Source organism: Pagrus pagrus, assembly GCF_965226575.1.
Source record: "Pagrus pagrus genome assembly, chromosome: 17".
NCBI lineage: Eukaryota > Metazoa > Chordata > Actinopteri > Spariformes > Sparidae > Pagrus > Pagrus pagrus.
Window position 1 is genome coordinate 13088583 of NC_140201.1, and position 17956 is coordinate 13106538.

Here is a 17956-nt window from a genome sequence, read left to right on the forward strand (position 1 = left end):
ACTTGGGAGACATACAATCCTTCCGGCCAGGCGTTTCCCCATGAAACAAGGGCTGGATTTCACAGTTCCTCCCTTTGGCCCTCCCTGACTCTCTCCCTCCCTCGCTCCCTCCCTCGCTCCCTCCTCAGTCTGTAGGATCGCCGCCAGAAAGGTTCAAAAGGTGAACGCTTTGCTCAGCTCTTTCCTCTGTCATCCTCTCGAGTGGAATGTGGAGGAGGAGAGAGACAGGAGAGGGAGACCGGTGGGATTAAGAGAGAACCAGGGAGAGAGGTCCATAGATTTGCTTGCGCTGAACTCTGGGAGAACTGTGCACTGCCTTTGTGGGAGTTCACCGACGGCGTCTACCTCCACATATACTTTTTCTCTCATTGTTTCAGGAACATCTGTAGCTGCAGCTTGAAACACAAACTGTACATATTGCACGTATCTGTATAAGGAGCATCGGCAACAGGATCGCGAAACCTGTTTAAACGGATCCGGGCTTGTTGTGCGCACGAGGACAGCTTAGTCTCCTTTCTTATCTCGTATACCAGCGCTGTTTGCAAAGCAGCTTGGCGCCTTCGCTGCGATATGTTAAATAAATAGATAAGAGGGAAATAGGCAGATATATTTTGTAGAGGACAATAGAGATGAAGGGGGTTAAGGACAGCGAAACGTTTACTCATAGGTGTGCACACAGTCAAGACTGGGTCATTGCCCCAGTGTTGACACAGTTTTTATGCTGCGCTGGCTATCAAGCGCAGGCACACAGAGACACACACCTTGCTGCGTTTTGCGGTATTAAGATTGGTGTCAAACGTGACACTTTAATGTGCAGCGTGGGCCACTCTCCAGCAGGAGCACGGTTATATGGGCTCTCAGGGAGGAGGAGGAGGAGGGGCAGCCGAGGAAAAAGGAGAAACAGAATCTGCAAAAGAGAGAGAGACATTTTATTCTGGGAGGTAAGAGAGAGGAGAGGCAGGAAAGGACCGACATTGTAGGCCATTCATCAGCCCTGGGTCGCTCCGCTTCTCCCTCTCACTCGGGCCGCGTGCCATGTTGACATAGCTAAATTAAACAGCTTTTATTGGGCCCGCTTTCTTGCTTAGCTCACTTCTCAAAATGTCAGGATTTCTCTGATTTTTCATTGAGCGAGGAGACCTGCAGACACTCAACGCACACACGCACACACTTTTCCTGACAGAATCATGCGCCGATGCTCAAAAATGTACACGCATGTTGTCTAACACCAGACTACACTGTATGTTTAGTGCGTCGCATGTGTACTATAAGTGCTCTGTGTGCGCTTTGGCCTGCTGTCATTCTTTCCACACAGCCTGCTGCCTGTTGATATTAAGATGCCATGAAACTTTAAATTGAGCCTCATAAAGGCTGAAGAGAGAGCTATTGAATGTGTATGTTAATTGCCTCGCTCCCGTTCGACTCGTTTAGCATCATCCCCCGGGGGCCGATGTAGTCCACGTCCATTTTGAACAGGTTCATTGACATGTAGCATAAAGGCGTTTTCATACACGCCTTAAATCATGCATATTTAACTGATTGAGGCCTATAAGTCAGCCAAAAGCCTGTCACTCCAATGTTTGTGCGGCTTTTCCACTTGGTCGTTGTGGTTTGGTGCCAGGGGTTTATGAGCCATTCTGCGCTACGGGAGAGGGGAGACTTGTGTCCACATATTGCCGTTGGCATAGGTAGACGGTAGCCTGAAAAAGCAATGTATACTGTATGTCCTTTTAAGGGTATTTATACCCTGCAACCTTATAGGGTCTCTGCACAGTGTCTTGTTTTCTCTAGAGTGGCTTAATTTGTTGTTTTATTTATGTACTTTTGACTTGTTGTGCACATTAGGAATTCATGCAAGGTTGCATAACTTGCAATGTGAACCTTATATGTTCCTAAATCTGAACAATTGGGTCATGCAAAGCTTTACTGCACATCCTGTCCTGTTGTCAGGAGTAAAACCAGTTTTATAGGAATTATCACTGGTACAATTTCGCTACTTAAAGGTGCAAAATGTATCCACACTGAAGGAAAGCTAAAAAAAAAAAACAAGCATAATATGTCCTCTAAGAAGTCTTCCTCTGTTTCTCCTCTCCAGTGTTCAACAGCCACGGTAAAGCAGGGACCAGGGAGAGTCCGAGGCCCAAGGCGGGAACTCATGGCAGGGACGCGCCCGCCCCGCCACTGCCACCTCCGCCGCCTCCACCTCCGCCCCTCCTGAGGGAGCGCAGCGAGCGGGCGGAGGCGCGGGAGCACGCGAGGGAGCAGCAGGCCCTGGCCAACGCGCGAGGCTCTGCCAACGGGCTGCCGCCGAGGAGAGCTGCTGAGGAGCTACGCAAACAGGTACAGTACAGCCAAGAATGTGAACAAGACGATGCTGAAGGGAAAGAGGAAGGACGTTGTGGAAGTTTCCTCCTGTGGGGACACTTCTGTGGCAGGTGGATGGTTCACGTTAGCTGTGTTATAACCGGAGATACTGTGGAATACTCTGTTTGCTTGTTTGGCTGTAATGCCCATTTTCTTCTTCCGCTCTCTTGACTCTTCTTTTCATTTAGCCATCTGCCAAATCCTTTTATATCTTCCCCTCCAAACTCCTCCTGCGCCTGCTCTCGTCTCCCTCCTATAGTTGCTTTTTATTGCCGGTTCGCTCCTTCTCCACGCTCTTCCTGTTACTCTTCTCGCAAGCTCCTATCTTCTCATCTCCTCGCCTTTTAACTCCTCTCCCCTGCTCCATCCATTGTGTCTGGGAGAGTAATGATTGTGTTTTGGCCTGCCGTGACTGCAGCTATATTTAGCCGTGCTGGCTAGGGGCTGAGAAAGCCTGCCTGCCTCCCTCTCTGGGGCGCTAAGCAGGTTTCAAGGAACCCCACAAAGTGAACGAAGAGGAGGAGATTCAGGCAGAAATCTGTCATACTTGTGATCACATCAGCTGGTCAGAAGGGATCGTCCGCCTAGGCTGCCTTCGCTTCCTTTTCCACTTCCTCCCCCGCCTTTTCCCTTCCTGTTGAACGCAGACCCTTGATCCAGTGTTGTTGTTTTTCGTTGTTGTTGCCATCGCAGACTCCAGCATATGCTTCAGGTTTTTAAAGTGGCTGGAGTCGTCCGGTAAAACCAACAATGAATCTCAATGAGAGCGACCGCCTGCCAAGACAAACTTCAGCCTCACTTACTCACTCGTCTTTGTTCTGCGGCTCTTCCATACTCTCTTTCTCCGTCTCTTTTCAAATCACGGCTGGCACCCCTGCGCGATTCTTTTGACTCCTCTCGCGGTGTGTATTTTGCTTCTCCTCCTGCACTCTCACTCTACCTTTCTCTCGTTATATCACCGTCTCTCTCCGTCTCTTTCACTCATTTTCTCTTCACGCTCCACTCTCTCACTCTCTCTCTCTGTCTCTCTCTCCGCTCCAGTGTCAAACAGACGGATCTTGCCCTTGACAACATGGCTCCAATCATTTGGAAGGATTAGTGCTTTTTTTTTTTTTTCTCCTCCTTCCCTTTCCTCGCTCTCCCTTCAATTAGCATGAACAGTATGTGTGTTAACCGCGTGTGTTCAAGACGCGCGCGCACACACACACACACATTTATACCCACGACCAACTGTGAAAATACAGGCTAAGCCATATAAAAGGTTAAGTGATTATGTAGCCGTAAAACGAACGAGGGGGTTGTGTGTGTAAAACCGGAGGGTGAAGACATTATCATAATTCAATTCACCGCGATTCACTTCTCCCAAATTTAATAGCGGCTTGTATCAACAAAATACACGCGCCGGAACAGGACCTTTTTATAAAACAATACGATTCTATCCGTTTTAATTAAATAACAAAAGTGGGGATGTCAGCAGCCCAGCAGCTGCACGCAGCGGCAAGCGCAGGTGGGGCGTGCAGGGCCAAACCATTTAGCCGACTCGGCATCATTTGAAAAGGACTCGGCACTTTCTTGTTTGGCTGCTTGTCCTCCGCCATCCTCAATTAACCTCCCTCCATAATGCTACAACGTGTTAAAAGATTACAGAAGATGACAAACAAACCGGTGAGAATTAAACGCTCATTTAATATCTCGCTGTGTTTTTCTCTCGCAGATCTCTCCCTGTTACTTTATTAAAGTTTCTTTTTTTTTTATATTTTCTTTGCATTGTGTGTGTTACTGGTGCCAGGCCGCGGTGACCTTTCTCGAGCTGCTTAAAAGTCAACCTGCCCAGGGCCGCATCGCACCGCGCCCTAATAAGACAGCAGAGGGGAAAGAAGGCTTAAGCCGGATTTATGCCTCGCCGTCAAGGTGCTCCGCCAGTCACGCCGTAAATGACTCCGGCATAGGAATTGATTCATAGTTCAGCGTAGGATTTAACCCGTTGATTGTCATCGCAGCCACCGCCACACTAGATGGATGTGTGTCACACGCTATCAAGCTGTGTCACGCATTCATTATGTGGCCAAATTTATAGTGGTTACATGATTTTTATTCTCATGGTGTTACAGTCCATCGTGGTGAGGAGGTTTGTGTTGGAAAGATTGCAAAAAAAAAGAAGGATTACTGACTTGAAACATGTCAGACAAAGCACGAAATACACAAAGCTGATCAATCCCAGCTCTCGCGGTCCCCTGATGTGTGTGACGGGCTGAACCTCTTCAACATCTTCATTCTTTTGTCAGTCAGCAGGGCTTTGCAAGGGTTAAACTGTCTCCTGTCTTCTTCTATCCTCTGGCTGGCCTTCTCTCTGTCTCTCCGTCTCTCCCCCCTCTTCTTCTCAGGGCCGGCTCCTGCAGATGTTGCCTGTTAAAAATCTTCCTGCCAGGCCTCAGCTGGGCTATAGCAACACATGATGTCATCTAAGACCCACCTCCCTCTCCCTCCCGCTTCCCTCCCCTTCACCGCTCACATGCGACCGAGATCCACTCCAGAACTGCCGCCTGTGTGTGTGTGTGTGTGTGTGTGTGTGTTTCTGTGTGTGCTCTATTTTTTCCCTTTGGCTTCAGCTCCTTTCTTGTTCTGTTCGTCGTCCTTCTCATTTCTGTCTGAATTCTCTCTGCCAGTGGCTGTTAGCAGGAGTGAATTTCCATATCCTTTCACATATTTCTTTCTTTTCTTTTTTTTTTTCTTCCCCAGCCGTGTCTTTTCTCCGCCGCGTGTATTCTCTCTCCTCTCATCGTCACTCTCTTACCATCCTCCTTTTTTCCACCAGACCAAATAATTAAAGAGAGAAAAGTGAGGGAGACTTGCCAAACCCCCCCCCCCCCCCCCCCTTGTAGGGAGCCGGTGCGCTGAGCCCTCCTGTGGCAGGAAGCGGTCATGACAGCGTGTCTCTCAGATCCAACGCTTTGTCAGCAGACTGTGGCAGGACAAATATAGTAGCACTCGGAGTATCTGCTGCTTTAGCATTTTAGTTCCTATTTCAGCATCAGTGTGGCACTAAAACTGTCACTTTGTTTTGATTTGGCTGAGAGAAATGAAATGCACCAGCTTGAACTTTGAGAGATTAGGTGTCAGACGGGTAATTAAAAGGTGCACTATGTAGTTTTGGGGAAGGGATTGAAATAAGAAGAGAAAGATCTTCATTAGTGTTTTTTATGTCTAAGCAAACTAAATAAACAAACTATTAATTTTTCATGACTAAATAAACTGAATAAACAAACCGACCTTTAAGGACGACACAATTGCCTTCTGTTTTACTTTGTTTATATGTGGCGGACCCTGCCACATTTCTAGCTTCACACAGTGTTCTGGGGGCCTTATTTTCCTCTGAGAACAGCTTGTTTATTCAGTCATGGAAAAGATACATATTTCTGAGTTTGTATTATTACCTCATTAATATTGTAAATATTAAAATTCTGAGTTTGAATTTCTTCTCCAAAACTACATAGTGCCCCTTTAAATCATTATGTAACATATAAAATGATGACAGTGTGCAGCTTTTTCATCCTCTCCTCACTCCTTCTCAACTCCTTCTTTCTTCCCTCTCTCCTTGTCACCTTGTGTTTTCCTGTGTGTGTGTGTGTGTGTGTGTGTGTGTGTGTGTTTAGGGGAAAATGATTGACGGAGGCAGGGTTAGGTTTCAGTCCCCCCTTATCTTTTAATGGCCTGGTCTTTGTGTCGGCCCCCCGCCACCTGAGACAAACACAATACAATACACATGCACAGGCACACGCACGCGCACACACACACACACACACACACACACACACACACACACACACACACACACACACACACACACACACACACACACACACAAGTGTGACACGAGAGCCCTTCAAAGGCAAACCTGTCAATGGGCCGGCTGTCACCTCCCTCCTGTGGCGCCTCGACTGTGATTGATAACTCCATCTCTCCCGTCCCTCCTGCTTCCTTTCTTCTGTGGTTCACCTCCAGCTGGTCAGGACAGAAAGACAAACGCATACTGTAACAAAACATGATTACAGATGCAAATTTTCTATGTTTTCTAATGACGATTATGGCTTCATGATGGCGTTATGCGCAAGTTAAGTTTGAATAACGTAAGAAGGTGCAGCTTCATCAAAAATCATGCAGATGTAAAGCAAAAGTAAACACATTTTTTACTCATGTAAAAGTAAGAAAGTACAGGCTCTGAAATGTACTCGGAGTATAAAAGTACAAAGTATCCCTCTGGAGGACATTTCTGTGCAAAGCTAACTGAACCTATTTTTTATTTGTAGTCTTAGGCCAAGGTAGTTCAAAGGCTGCATTAAATACATCCAGACAGAAACAAGACTGAGAATGCATCGTTTAGATATTTCAGAATAAAAGCATAAAGAAAGATATATTTGCTCTCTCAGAAATGTGACCTCCTGCTCAACCTATTCAAATATTATCTACCAAATGCTCTTTAGCTATGAAAAGCTCTTAATACTGTTGGACCGTCTCTCTCTAACACACACACACACACAGACCAATGAGCGAGAAGGGGGAGAGGGAGAAGGAAAAGGGAATGAGAAACTCACAGCAGCAACTGAAATGTGGGCCATGAAAACAATATGGAGACGAGGAGGGAGAGGACGGGAGAGAAGTGGATATTCTTAGAAATGCATGCAGGGGGAATATAAGTAGAATGTGGAGAATGAAGTCGTGGCGTGAAAGGCAGAGTCCCCTACACAATTTAATGTGACACAGTGGAGTTTAACATGGACTGACCCAGCTGTAAGGCTCGTTGCACTGAGGTAGAGGGTGACCATGTTCCTTCCCACAGCTGCAGACACTGAGCCAGACACCACTCTACCAAACCTCTGATCTACAGCTGGGAGCCTCAAAGACTTCATAAACACTCACTCATCTCTCTCTCTCTCTCTGTCGCTCTCTTTCTCTCTCTCTCACACACACACACACACACACACACACACACACACACACACACACAACACACACGGGACCTTTTTTCATAGCACAAAAATAGAATTATAGCATTTAAGCAAACCCATGACAAATAAAAGGCTTTTTTTATGTGCCCGGATGGGTTTTTATTCCATCCCACTGACCCCACCTCCTACCTCATACTGTCCAGCCATCTGCTAGCAGAAACCATGGAGCCCTCTCATGTCTCCATCTCTTTTTTTCCTACCCGTTATGAGCTGTTGTTTATCTCGGGATGTAGCGGTTTTTGGTTTTGGTTTGCACATATCCTTTTCTAAACCTCGGCCTTTGTGTTGACAGCAGTCTGAGCTGCAGTTTACAAAAGTGAGCTGCGTTTGGAAGTATAGTAATCAAGGCAGTTGATTGGTTCTCTAATGAATAGCGTAGGTTTCCACAAATGGCTCTGGTCTGGCGGGCCAAATGTTTACTGCAGCGCGAGCATCTGAATGTTTGGTCCTCTTCAATGTGGAGTGTGGGCGCGCCCACGCCCCTGCTTGTGTCTTCTTGTACTTTCTGATTATAGAATTGTATCTGCGTGTGGGTGAATTTTGGGAAGCTTTTGCTATCTTTGACAGAATGTATTTTTAACCTTTAGATTTATGTGTTGAGAGATCTGATCAACAGAAGTGTTATCAGTCAACCCCTTCCCTTCCAGCAACGATTCCTGCTTTCCCTAAGATATTTCCCTTTTATCTTGTTTACATAATTGATGTGTCTGTATAGATTCTTAATCCTTCTCATCTCATGTGTACAATCCCTCTACACCTTTCTGTGTTGATCCCAGGTCTCTAAAGTGAACGGGCTGACGCGAGCAGGCTCGGCACAAGCTGTTGGTGGTGCCAAAAAGAGCCGCGACTTCCGACTGCCGTCCAAAACTGTGAAGAAGTACACAGCCACCGTGTCCAAGGGCCACGTCACCTACACCAAAGCCAAACAGAAAGAACTGGGCAAGAAAACCAAACTCAGCAGCAGCAACAAACACAACAGCGCCGCCTCGGCAACATCGTCAGCGAACAATCACAATCAGCACAGCCAGCCAGCAGCCAGCAATGGGCTGGCCAACTCAGGAAAAGCAGCGGCACCAGCCCACCACAGCAATGCAAAAACCCGCAAACAGGTGCTACTATCCAATGGGCTGCACAATGTTGCTGCCGCCGCCCGCCTCAACGGCAGGCTAAACGGGCAGCGGCACAACACCCTGGCCAAGGAGGACGGACAGAGACAGTGCCAGCGCCAGCAGGGCCAGGGGGAGTGCCCAGGTCGAGAGGGACTGCGTAACTCCAAGCGGCGCCTGGAGGTGGTGCTCAATTCCGTGGGGACGGGGATTGTTGAACAGAAAGCCAAAACCACTGGCAACGAGGCCAAGAAGGCCAAGCTTCAACCGGCGCCTCTGGAGACACGCAGCAGCAGCAGCAAGAAGGTGGCCAATCAAGAGAAAGCTGCCACACAAACCACCACCCCTACCACTCCACTTTCTAATGGACATGAATCAGAAACACCCCCCTCTCCTAAACAAACTCCGCCTGCTACGCCACATCCATCTCCCACTCCTCCTCCTCAACAGACTCCCTCTACACCAGCAGCCAATGCGGAGCCGGTGAACCAGCGACCCAAGCGGGCATCGGCTGGCAAGCTGATGTTGATTCGACAAGCACAGCAGCAGCAGAGCAGGTCTCACAGTCGGAGCTCCTCCTCTTCCTCCCCTTCATCGGGCCAGAGTCACCCACAGAACCCCAGTCGTGCCAGCACTACCTCAGACCCCCAACAAACCTCTGTGTCCTCCTCCTCCACCACCTCCTCTCCGCTCGCTTCGGCCAACAACCCGGGACAGCTCAAACCAGCAGCGCCGCGGCCTGCTGACCGTGACAAGGACTGGGAGCGCGAGAAAGAGTTGACGCGCCAGAAGGAGCGCGAGCAGGAGAAGGAGTGGGAGCGCCAGCGGAGCAGGCCAGAGGGCTGGGCAGCGCTGGGTGAAGCCCCCGTCTTCCGGCCAGTGCCGCGGGAGTTCCTGGACCCCTTGGTGTACTTGGATGCGGTGAGGGAACAGGCCGAGGCGGCTGGCATGTGTCGCGTGGTGCCGCCCCCAGACTGGCGGCCTGAGTGCAAGCTGAGCGAGGAGATGCGTTTTGTTACACAGGTGCAGAGGGTCCACATGCTGGGCCGGCGCTGGGGCCCCAACGTGCAGCGGCTGGCCTGCATCCGCAAGCACCTCAAATCTCAGGGCATTACCATGGACGAGCCACCTGTCATTGGTAAGTGAGCCAAACAGACAAACACACGTGTGTGTGTGTGAGAGCACACAAAGAAAACAGCTTCCTGAATTGATTGAATTAACTCAGCAATAAGCCACAGGTTTCTTCCTGCAGACAGTGGACCAGAACTATTGATTTTGGAGTGAATTAAACCCAGCCAACCCTCCAAAACTGAGGCCTTCTCTCAGACTTGTGGTTTTCTCCTTCACAGCTTTTCTTGAATGTGAAGATACCAAAGTGATAATTATGTACAGGTGCATCATAGGAGGATAATGTACAAAAGAGTGCTGCTTACCTCGTCAGCATCCTGCAGTTTTTAAACTGTCGTCACAGCACGACTTACAAAAACAGCCACGAGCAAGCGTCACACATATTCCTATTCCAGTATCGGTAGTGCTCTGAAAGCTTCACTTGCATCTCGCCTGGTGTTATTTTCCCGTTTATATAGGACTGTAACAATGTGGAACAACTTGGCGGAGGGCCTGACGGGGCACCAAAACAATATTTCCCCCCAGATTGTCCTGTCACCTTCCATTTCGCCCGATGACATCAGCATTTTATGAGCCTTTAAACAGCCCCAGTTTAGACAGAAACCGTATGTGCGAGTTTTCTCAGATATGTACGTACTCCATGGATGCCAATAAATGATTGTTAAATTTTACTAGTTTTGCACTGATTCGTGCTGTGTTTGCTGCTGTTGTATACAGCTGTGTTACGATTAGCCCAGTGTGAGTACAGTTGGTATGCGACTGTTGGCCAGAGAGACCTGGCAGCCACTGAGCCAGAGCAGAGAGGCTTCAGCCAGCCAGGATCCCCTTGTTCCAAATGACTTCCTTTACTGTGCCCAGCAGATCAGATCTACATTAGTACAATTTGTGTCTGTTTGGCACAATGATGGTTCAGATCATTTTGAAAGGTGATGGCTCAATTGGCCGTTTCAAATAAAGTGAACTGGCCTGGATGAAATGGCGTGTTTTGCCAAAAGAGCAGATGCTCCAAGATGGCCGTAATCTTGATTTGATTTCTGTCATTTTTTCAAAACCTGAGTTTAGACGAGTGAAAATGGGAAACTTCTCTGTATACATAGCTTACAGTTTTACAGCTCACAGTTTTCTCACTTTTTATGGTTAGCCCAAGAGACACATGGTGTCCTATTGGAACTGTCAGAGGTTTTATATTTAGAGAAAGATCTTCATTGACTGATTTTATTTTTTGTTTTTAATGCCTAAAGACAACTAATTAAACAAACTCTTCATTTTCATGACTGAATAAGATGAATACATTTCGTACTGCTTTACTTTGTTTATATGTGGCGGACCCTGCCACCTTTCCAGCTTCAAAAAGTGTTCTGGGGACTTTATTTTCCTCTGAGAGCAGCTTGTTTATTCATTTATGGAAAAGATTTTATAATAGTATAATTATAAACTTCTCCAAAACCTCACAGTGCCCCTCTTAACAACGCAATGTTCACTCCTCATCTTTTTCCCAGATTAACCCTCTCTGTGTCCTTCTGCTCCTCACAGGTGGCTGTGAAGTGGACCTGTCACGTTTTTTCCAGCTCATCAATGACATGGGCGGCATGCAGCAGGTGATGGACCTGAAGAAGTGGACCAAGCTGGCTGATCTTCTGCGCATCCCTAAGTCAGCGCAGGACCGGCTGGCCAAGCTGCAGGAGGCTTACCTCCAGTACATCCTCTCCTATGACTCGCTCAGTGCCGAGGAGCGCCTCCGACTGCAGGACGGTGTGCTGCAGGAGAAAAAGAACCTGGAGTCGCGCCGGGGCCCTCTGGAGGGTCTCTCGGACTCCACAGCACCTAGCGCGCTGGTACTGCCACGCTATGAGCCCAAGAACGGGCTAGTAGGTGGGGTAGTGGGAGGGGCGACAGGGAACCACCGCACCAATGGAGTGTATCACCGTCTGAAGGAGCTGGAGGCTCAGGTCAAAGCGGGCCGGCGCCGGCTCTTCGCTCAGGAAAAACAAGGCAAAGAGGACAGGCAGCATGGAGAGGAGCAGCAGCAGCAGCCGCAGCAGCCGCAGCCGCAGCAGCCGCAGCAGGAGGCGGACAGTGGCGTTCTCATTGACCAGCACAAATGTATTAACAAGGTGAGGATGGAGAAGACATTACCTGTTTATGCCACAAATTTGAAGCATACAGACAATACGCACGTAAGTGTATCTTCTCTTTTCGTTAATGTTTTCTGTTTTAAAGAGGTTTTATGATGTGAGGTCATTGAGTGCCGTTTATAACTCTTGCTGACTACTGTTTCAGGGCCAGTTGTTCTTTAGAGTTCACAGTCTTTGCACCAGCAGTAGCTGGATGTTGCTTTCTTATTGGCCGGCCTGTCTCCTCATCGTGGTTGCCCTCGTTTTTAATTTTGTCCGCAAAAACATGACTCATCACAAACACAGCCTTCAAATCTCCTTAACTCAGAGATGTGGACTCGAATCGACTCAAGTCACTGTTGTGATGACTCGCAACTTGACTTGACAGAAAGTAAATGACTTGAGACTTGACTTTGACTCAGGAGGTAAAAGACTTGTTACTGGATTTGACCTGAGACATGAAGTGATGTCATTTTCTGAACTTACCAGGCTGTTTTACTTGTTGGAAAACACGCCTTTACCCGCTTACTCATTGTATCCACATCATTGTTGATGACAAATCTCATTGTATCACATCAAATTTAAAGTTAGAAGAAGTGACATTAAACAGCCAGCTTGTTTGATTTTGTTGGCATCCATTATCAGGATTGTCTCAGACCTTTAGTTTAACAAACTGTTAATGGCAACTGAAGCAACTGCTTTCTGAATCAAGACTGGCGTCGCACAACCTTCATAGTACCAGCACTAAAATTTAAGTATTACAATACGATTGTGCCAGTTCTTAAGTTTCCCCTATCTCCAGAAGGAGCTGAGCTGTGCTGTAAATCATCACAGCACACTATGTTAACTGCTAACTGTTAACATAACAACTGTAACCTGTTAACTCTCATAGTTTGTGGTTTATAGACGCAAACACAGGAGGTTTGCACACTGTGTACAGGCAGCACTACATGTTAAAGTGTCATGTAGCTGCATTGTAAAGATCTGCTTTTTGACACGACAGAGGTTTTTGTACCGTGAACGTCTTGTGGTTTTGTTACATATTTCAGTGCAGCTGTGTCTGCGTGTTTGTGTATGTGTGTGTGTGTGTGGTGGTCAGTAGTCCTGTTTGTGTGTGTGGATGTACTCCAACCTCCCCAGCCTGCTGGCAGCTGTGTTGATTCTGGCTGGCTGAAATGTAGGTCAGAGAGAAGGCAGCCCCCGAACCAGCCCTTCCCCTCGCCTCTGTCCCGCCCCCTTCAAACCCCGCCTTCTCTCCGGCTCTCTCCACCCTTCAGCTCCTTTAATCCAGCCCTCGCCCCATGGCTCCTCTCCTTCAGCTCGTGCCCTTGCTCTCAGCTGTTTTCCCCAAATCTCCAGTGCTCTCGCGGAATATCTCTCTCTCCGGATCGTGCCCGGTCCTCTTGCCAAGCCCCTCCACTCCCAAACACGTTCAATCAATCAATGCAAAGGCTCAGAGTTCATTGTGTCAGACTGTAAAACTGCATATTTATTTTGCAGAGCTTGTGTGCGTAGTTTTTGCCGTGTTGGTAATTATTTCAGTAATTAAGATAAGTTCATTCTGTGTTCTCTCGAGCCACACTGCACCCATCTCAAATGTAGATCCCATTTAATTTATTTCCCCCCCGTCCCAGTTCCTTTGGTAACTAAATCCCTCCAGTTGACCTCCCGCTGAAGAATTGAGATATTGTCAACAGACTTGACCCAGTACAGTCCACAGACCTCTGAATTATAGAGGTACAATTCAGCCTTGTGACATTTGAATGGCTGTCACCGTCCTGACAGGACAGGCTTGTCCAAATACGACCCATCACTTTTCTCCACAGCTCAGATTTGTATGCATTTTTCATCACGAGCGGCCCCCGAGTGGAGGTTATATTTCACTTTTTCTATCACGGGAACAAAGTGCATGTCAAGGGTATAATTAACTCTAATTACAGCAGGAAAGGCTCGGATAAGTGCTGCGACTAACTCGCATAAAGAACATCTTGTCAGGTCACTCCTGTACTGCATTATTTAACTGCATTATTTTACAATCCTGTAGCTGTTGTAATATTAGAAATTGTAATAAGGTCAGCTGCTTTCCAAAACATCTGGACACCTAAAAGAAGGGGGGGGGGGGGAGACAGATCCACCGTCACTGTGAGGATAAAGAATCCGCAAGGTCATCTTTCAGCAGGGTCTGTGCATCTCAAGAAGATTTATGGTAACCTTCAAAGCGTCTCTGGAGCAGGAGTGTCCATGAGAGTAGGGGTCAAGTCCAGGGGAGACACGAACAGACACATGTACAGTGATCCATTTGTCTCTGCGCTTACAGTACACGCATGGATGTCTCTGTTGTCGACCTTCAATATATTAGATTGACAGGGTTTGTGCAAATATGCTGAATCTCAACCGTTTTGTTCGTCAAGGTTCGCAATATGCCTGAATTTAAATTTCTCCTTGAAAAATGTTTGATTTTCAACATAATCTAGTGTTTCATTGACACAGTCACTCATGTACACCCAGTGATGGAATGTAACTAAGTACTTTTACTCAAGAACTGTTCAACTTTGTGGTGCTTGTACTTTAACTGAGTATTTCAATTTGATGCTATTTTATACTATATATATAACTCAGATCCGATAATTGACTACTGCCAAGTCAACAGTATACAGTTTATACATACATGTAAATGTATGTTTATTTTACTTTTACTTGTGCTATTAATACTTAAGTATTACAATCATTTTCTGCCAATACATTTACTTAAGTACATGTCACATAAGTAATTTTTAACACGATATCTTTACTTTTACTCAAGTACGACTTTTGGCTACTTTCTACGACACTGTCTATGCCAAAAATCTGCTAATATTTCAAACAATGAAACTATCTGTTATCATTTGTGTTTGTTGTCTTCTTGGCAAGCTTTAAATAATCCTGATCAAAACATCCAATTAAAGTTACTATGAACAGCTGGTAAGATTTACAGAGTGATATTGCACATTGATTGCTGTGGGTTTAAGGGATTCTGTTAACTAAATGTTTCACACTAATGATGTAGACGAGATAAAGGCAGTCTGCAAATCTTTGGTTAAATACTCTAAAAAAGCCGTTCAAGCCCTGGAGTGACATCTGGATTTATTTTTTGACTTGTTCTGCTCCTTTCGCACGCCGTGACTCACGATGTTTAACGCCTCTTTGTTGCAGGGGAAATCGGTGTCTTTGACTAACTTCTTCAGGATAGCCCGGAACACCATGACCATGTGCTTTAACAAGGAACCAGGGGCTGCTGATGTTGAGGTTAGCATGCTAACGTCTTGATTGTACTCGTACTGAATGTAAACTGCATTGACATTCAGTATTTTTTACTAAATGACTTGTAGAGGAAACATTAGAACTGTTGTAATGTTTATCTGAACCTTAGTCGTGAGATCTTCTGTTTCCTCGAAGATCTCAGCTGGCAGCACGGTTCACTGCACCGTGCTTCATGCATTCTTCCACTCATCTGCTTTCCTTGCTTTTTCGTTCTTGCAGCAAGAGTACTGGAGGATCGTCGAGCAGAGAGACAGCCACGTGGCGGTGCATTGTGGGAAGGTGGACACCAGTACGCATGGCAGTGGTTTCCCCACAGGAAAATCAGAGCCATTTTCAAAGTGAGTATCTCATGGACTATAACGCTGTCCTTGAGCTGTGTCGGTTTTCCTTTGACATAATGTAGAAATAACCATCTCCTCATCTTTTCCTCAGACATGGATGGAATCTCACTGTCCTCCCCAATAACTCTGGATCCATCCTGAGGCATCTGGGTGCTGTGCCTGGTGAGAACATGTTCATGCTGCTCAAGAGCAAACTCAGACTCTATCATTGTTACTGTGTGATAACCTCTGCTCTTGTTTCTCTCTCTCTCAAACCCTCCGTCTACCCAGGGGTGACCATTCCCTGGCTTAACATTGGCATGGTCTTTTCTACCTCATGCTGGTCTCGAGACCAAAATCGCCTTCCATATATTGATTACTTACACACTGGTGCTGATTGCATTTGGTAAGTATGCACTGTGCTCTTCATCATCACTGGTATAGTGTGTGTGTGTCCGTACTGATTTGTTTTTACTCTCTGAGGACTCAACTGATATCTCCGTCTTTGTTTGATCCTCCTGCAGGTATTCTGTCCCTGCTGAGGAGAAGGCTAAGCTGGACAAGGTGGTCCATACACTGCTTCAGGCCAATGGCACCCCAGGACTAGAAATGTTGGAGAAGAACATCATGGTCAGTGTTTTCTTCTATCTAAGAATCGTCCTCCTTTGGCCACTTCATTGCCAAAATATACAGGTTCCCAAATGTAACACTTTCTCTTTCTCTACTCTTTCTTGTTCCTCCAGATCTCTCCAGAGGTGCTGTGCCGCGAAGGCATCAAGGTTTACCGTACGGTCCAGCGGAGCGGCCAGTTTGTGGTCTGTTATCCCGGTGCCTTTGTCTCTAAAGTGTGCTGTGGCTACAGCGTGTCAGAGACGGTGCACTTTGCCACACCGCACTGGATGAACCTGGGTTACCAGGCCGCAAAGGTCAGCATATGAATTTGTGTGGAACGATCAGTACGAGGGCCACAATTGATTATTAATGACTTGTGTGTGTGTGTATGTGGAAAACGTATTGTGCAGTAGGAGTTTTATAAATCTGAAGGATTGAATCCAAAGAAAATATTTGCCTGTGTATTGCACATTTCACCTGACATGTGTTTTATTTCTCTGCTGCTTTGTTATGCCTCACAACACTGGCCCCCTGTGGACACCGGCAGTTAAAGCTCTGATTTATGTGGACTTGATTGAAACTGAAACGGATAAATGAACAAAAAACCTGGAGCTTGATTCTCTAATCAGCCAGTGTGCTGAAATTCAAGGAGTAATTGCAGCTGGAAGTCTCTCCGGAGGGTGTATTAAGATATTTTTAAGAATCATGGGGCAGGCCTATGGACCATTGGACCTCATTATAGCAGTAATAGTCGAGAGGAAAATGCTCTTTACTGTCATTATGGGTATTATGGTGATGGAAGTACGTATACGTTCAGCAATGCCATTGTATTCATAGTCACAGCAAAAATTGCTCTCAAGGGTAATATGACATTCATACGACTCACTGTGTTGTGCTGCAACATTTTCCTCTAAAAGATGAGGACAAGAAATATTGATCTGAGTGTGCAGAGTCGGTGGTTACACTGGGAATAATGCAACAGTATTTTGAGACGTAAAAAAAAATTCCCAACAAACATTAAATGGAGTCTGTTACTGATTTAAGAAGAATAATAGTATAATAATTGATTTTGTGTGCAGGACCTGAAGTGTCGTCGTATCGCCAAACCCTTCTCCATGGAGAAGCTACTGTACCAGATCGCCACAGCTGAATCCAAGAGGGACAATGGCCTTCTCCTCACCACCATCTCCACCCTACTCAAAGACCTCAGGTAGGGTGCAGCGATGCACTGGTATTCACACGAAGGGTGTCACGATACCAGAATTTAAACTTTTATACAAAACTGGTATGAAAAAATGGTACGTGATACTTTTGATACCAAATGTCCTTTAGGACAGTTTGTTTATTCAGTCATGAAAATCAATGAATTAAGATGTTTTTCATCTCTTTAAACGTCTTCCTCAAAACTACATAGTGCACCTTTCAGAGTATTTAATAAGTATATGCTTTCTGCAAATACTGGTCTTTTTTATGAGAGGAGTTCCCACTCTCCATATTTTTCCAAAGCAATAAAAGAACATCTGACTTATAAAACATCTTGTCCAACAGGAACATAGAGATGCGCCAACGGCAGGAACTTTACAAGGCAGGTTTGCTCTCCTCTGCCCGCTACGGCACCCACGACGGCAACCTGGGGCCCGGCGAGGGACGCAAGAAGCCCCGCGGGAAATGGCTGGCACTGGAGTCCTCAGAGAGACGCTGCCAGATCTGTCAGCATCTCTGCTACCTGTCCATGGTGAGAGCTCAATGATGGATTATATTTCTAAGATGCTATAGTGCTAGTTTGGAGACATTTTTGGCATTTTATTTTCCATCGTACACAAAAATAAACCTCTTATGTCCTTTAAGAAAGTTTGGAGTCATGAATATGTATAGTCATGAGATCATCAATAATTATAATGGTTTCATATACATTCTCTAGTGCTTTTTATGGCTCGCTAGATCAAAAGTATCCAAGCCAAGATGAAATTTAATAAAACTTTAGAACAATGTTATCCAGTTGAATC

At 46.3% G+C, this 17956-nt stretch overlaps 1 protein-coding gene across 1 annotated transcript in view; it reads left to right on the forward strand.

Annotated features, from left to right (window-relative positions):
• Positions 1-17956, forward strand: part of jarid2b (jumonji and AT-rich interaction domain containing 2b) — a 109063-nt gene that overhangs the window by 88032 nt on the left and 3075 nt on the right. Inside the window, exons 6-16 of the mRNA XM_084380235.1 lie at positions 2096-2340; positions 8147-9614; positions 11138-11718; positions 14911-15003; positions 15238-15356; positions 15451-15521; positions 15630-15744; positions 15863-15968; positions 16082-16264; positions 17030-17160; positions 17499-17685. Of these exons, the coding sequence (XP_084236361.1) occupies positions 2096-2340; positions 8147-9614; positions 11138-11718; positions 14911-15003; positions 15238-15356; positions 15451-15521; positions 15630-15744; positions 15863-15968; positions 16082-16264; positions 17030-17160; positions 17499-17685 (3299 nt within the window). The remainder of the gene's footprint in view (positions 1-2095; positions 2341-8146; positions 9615-11137; positions 11719-14910; positions 15004-15237; positions 15357-15450; positions 15522-15629; positions 15745-15862; positions 15969-16081; positions 16265-17029; positions 17161-17498; positions 17686-17956) is intronic.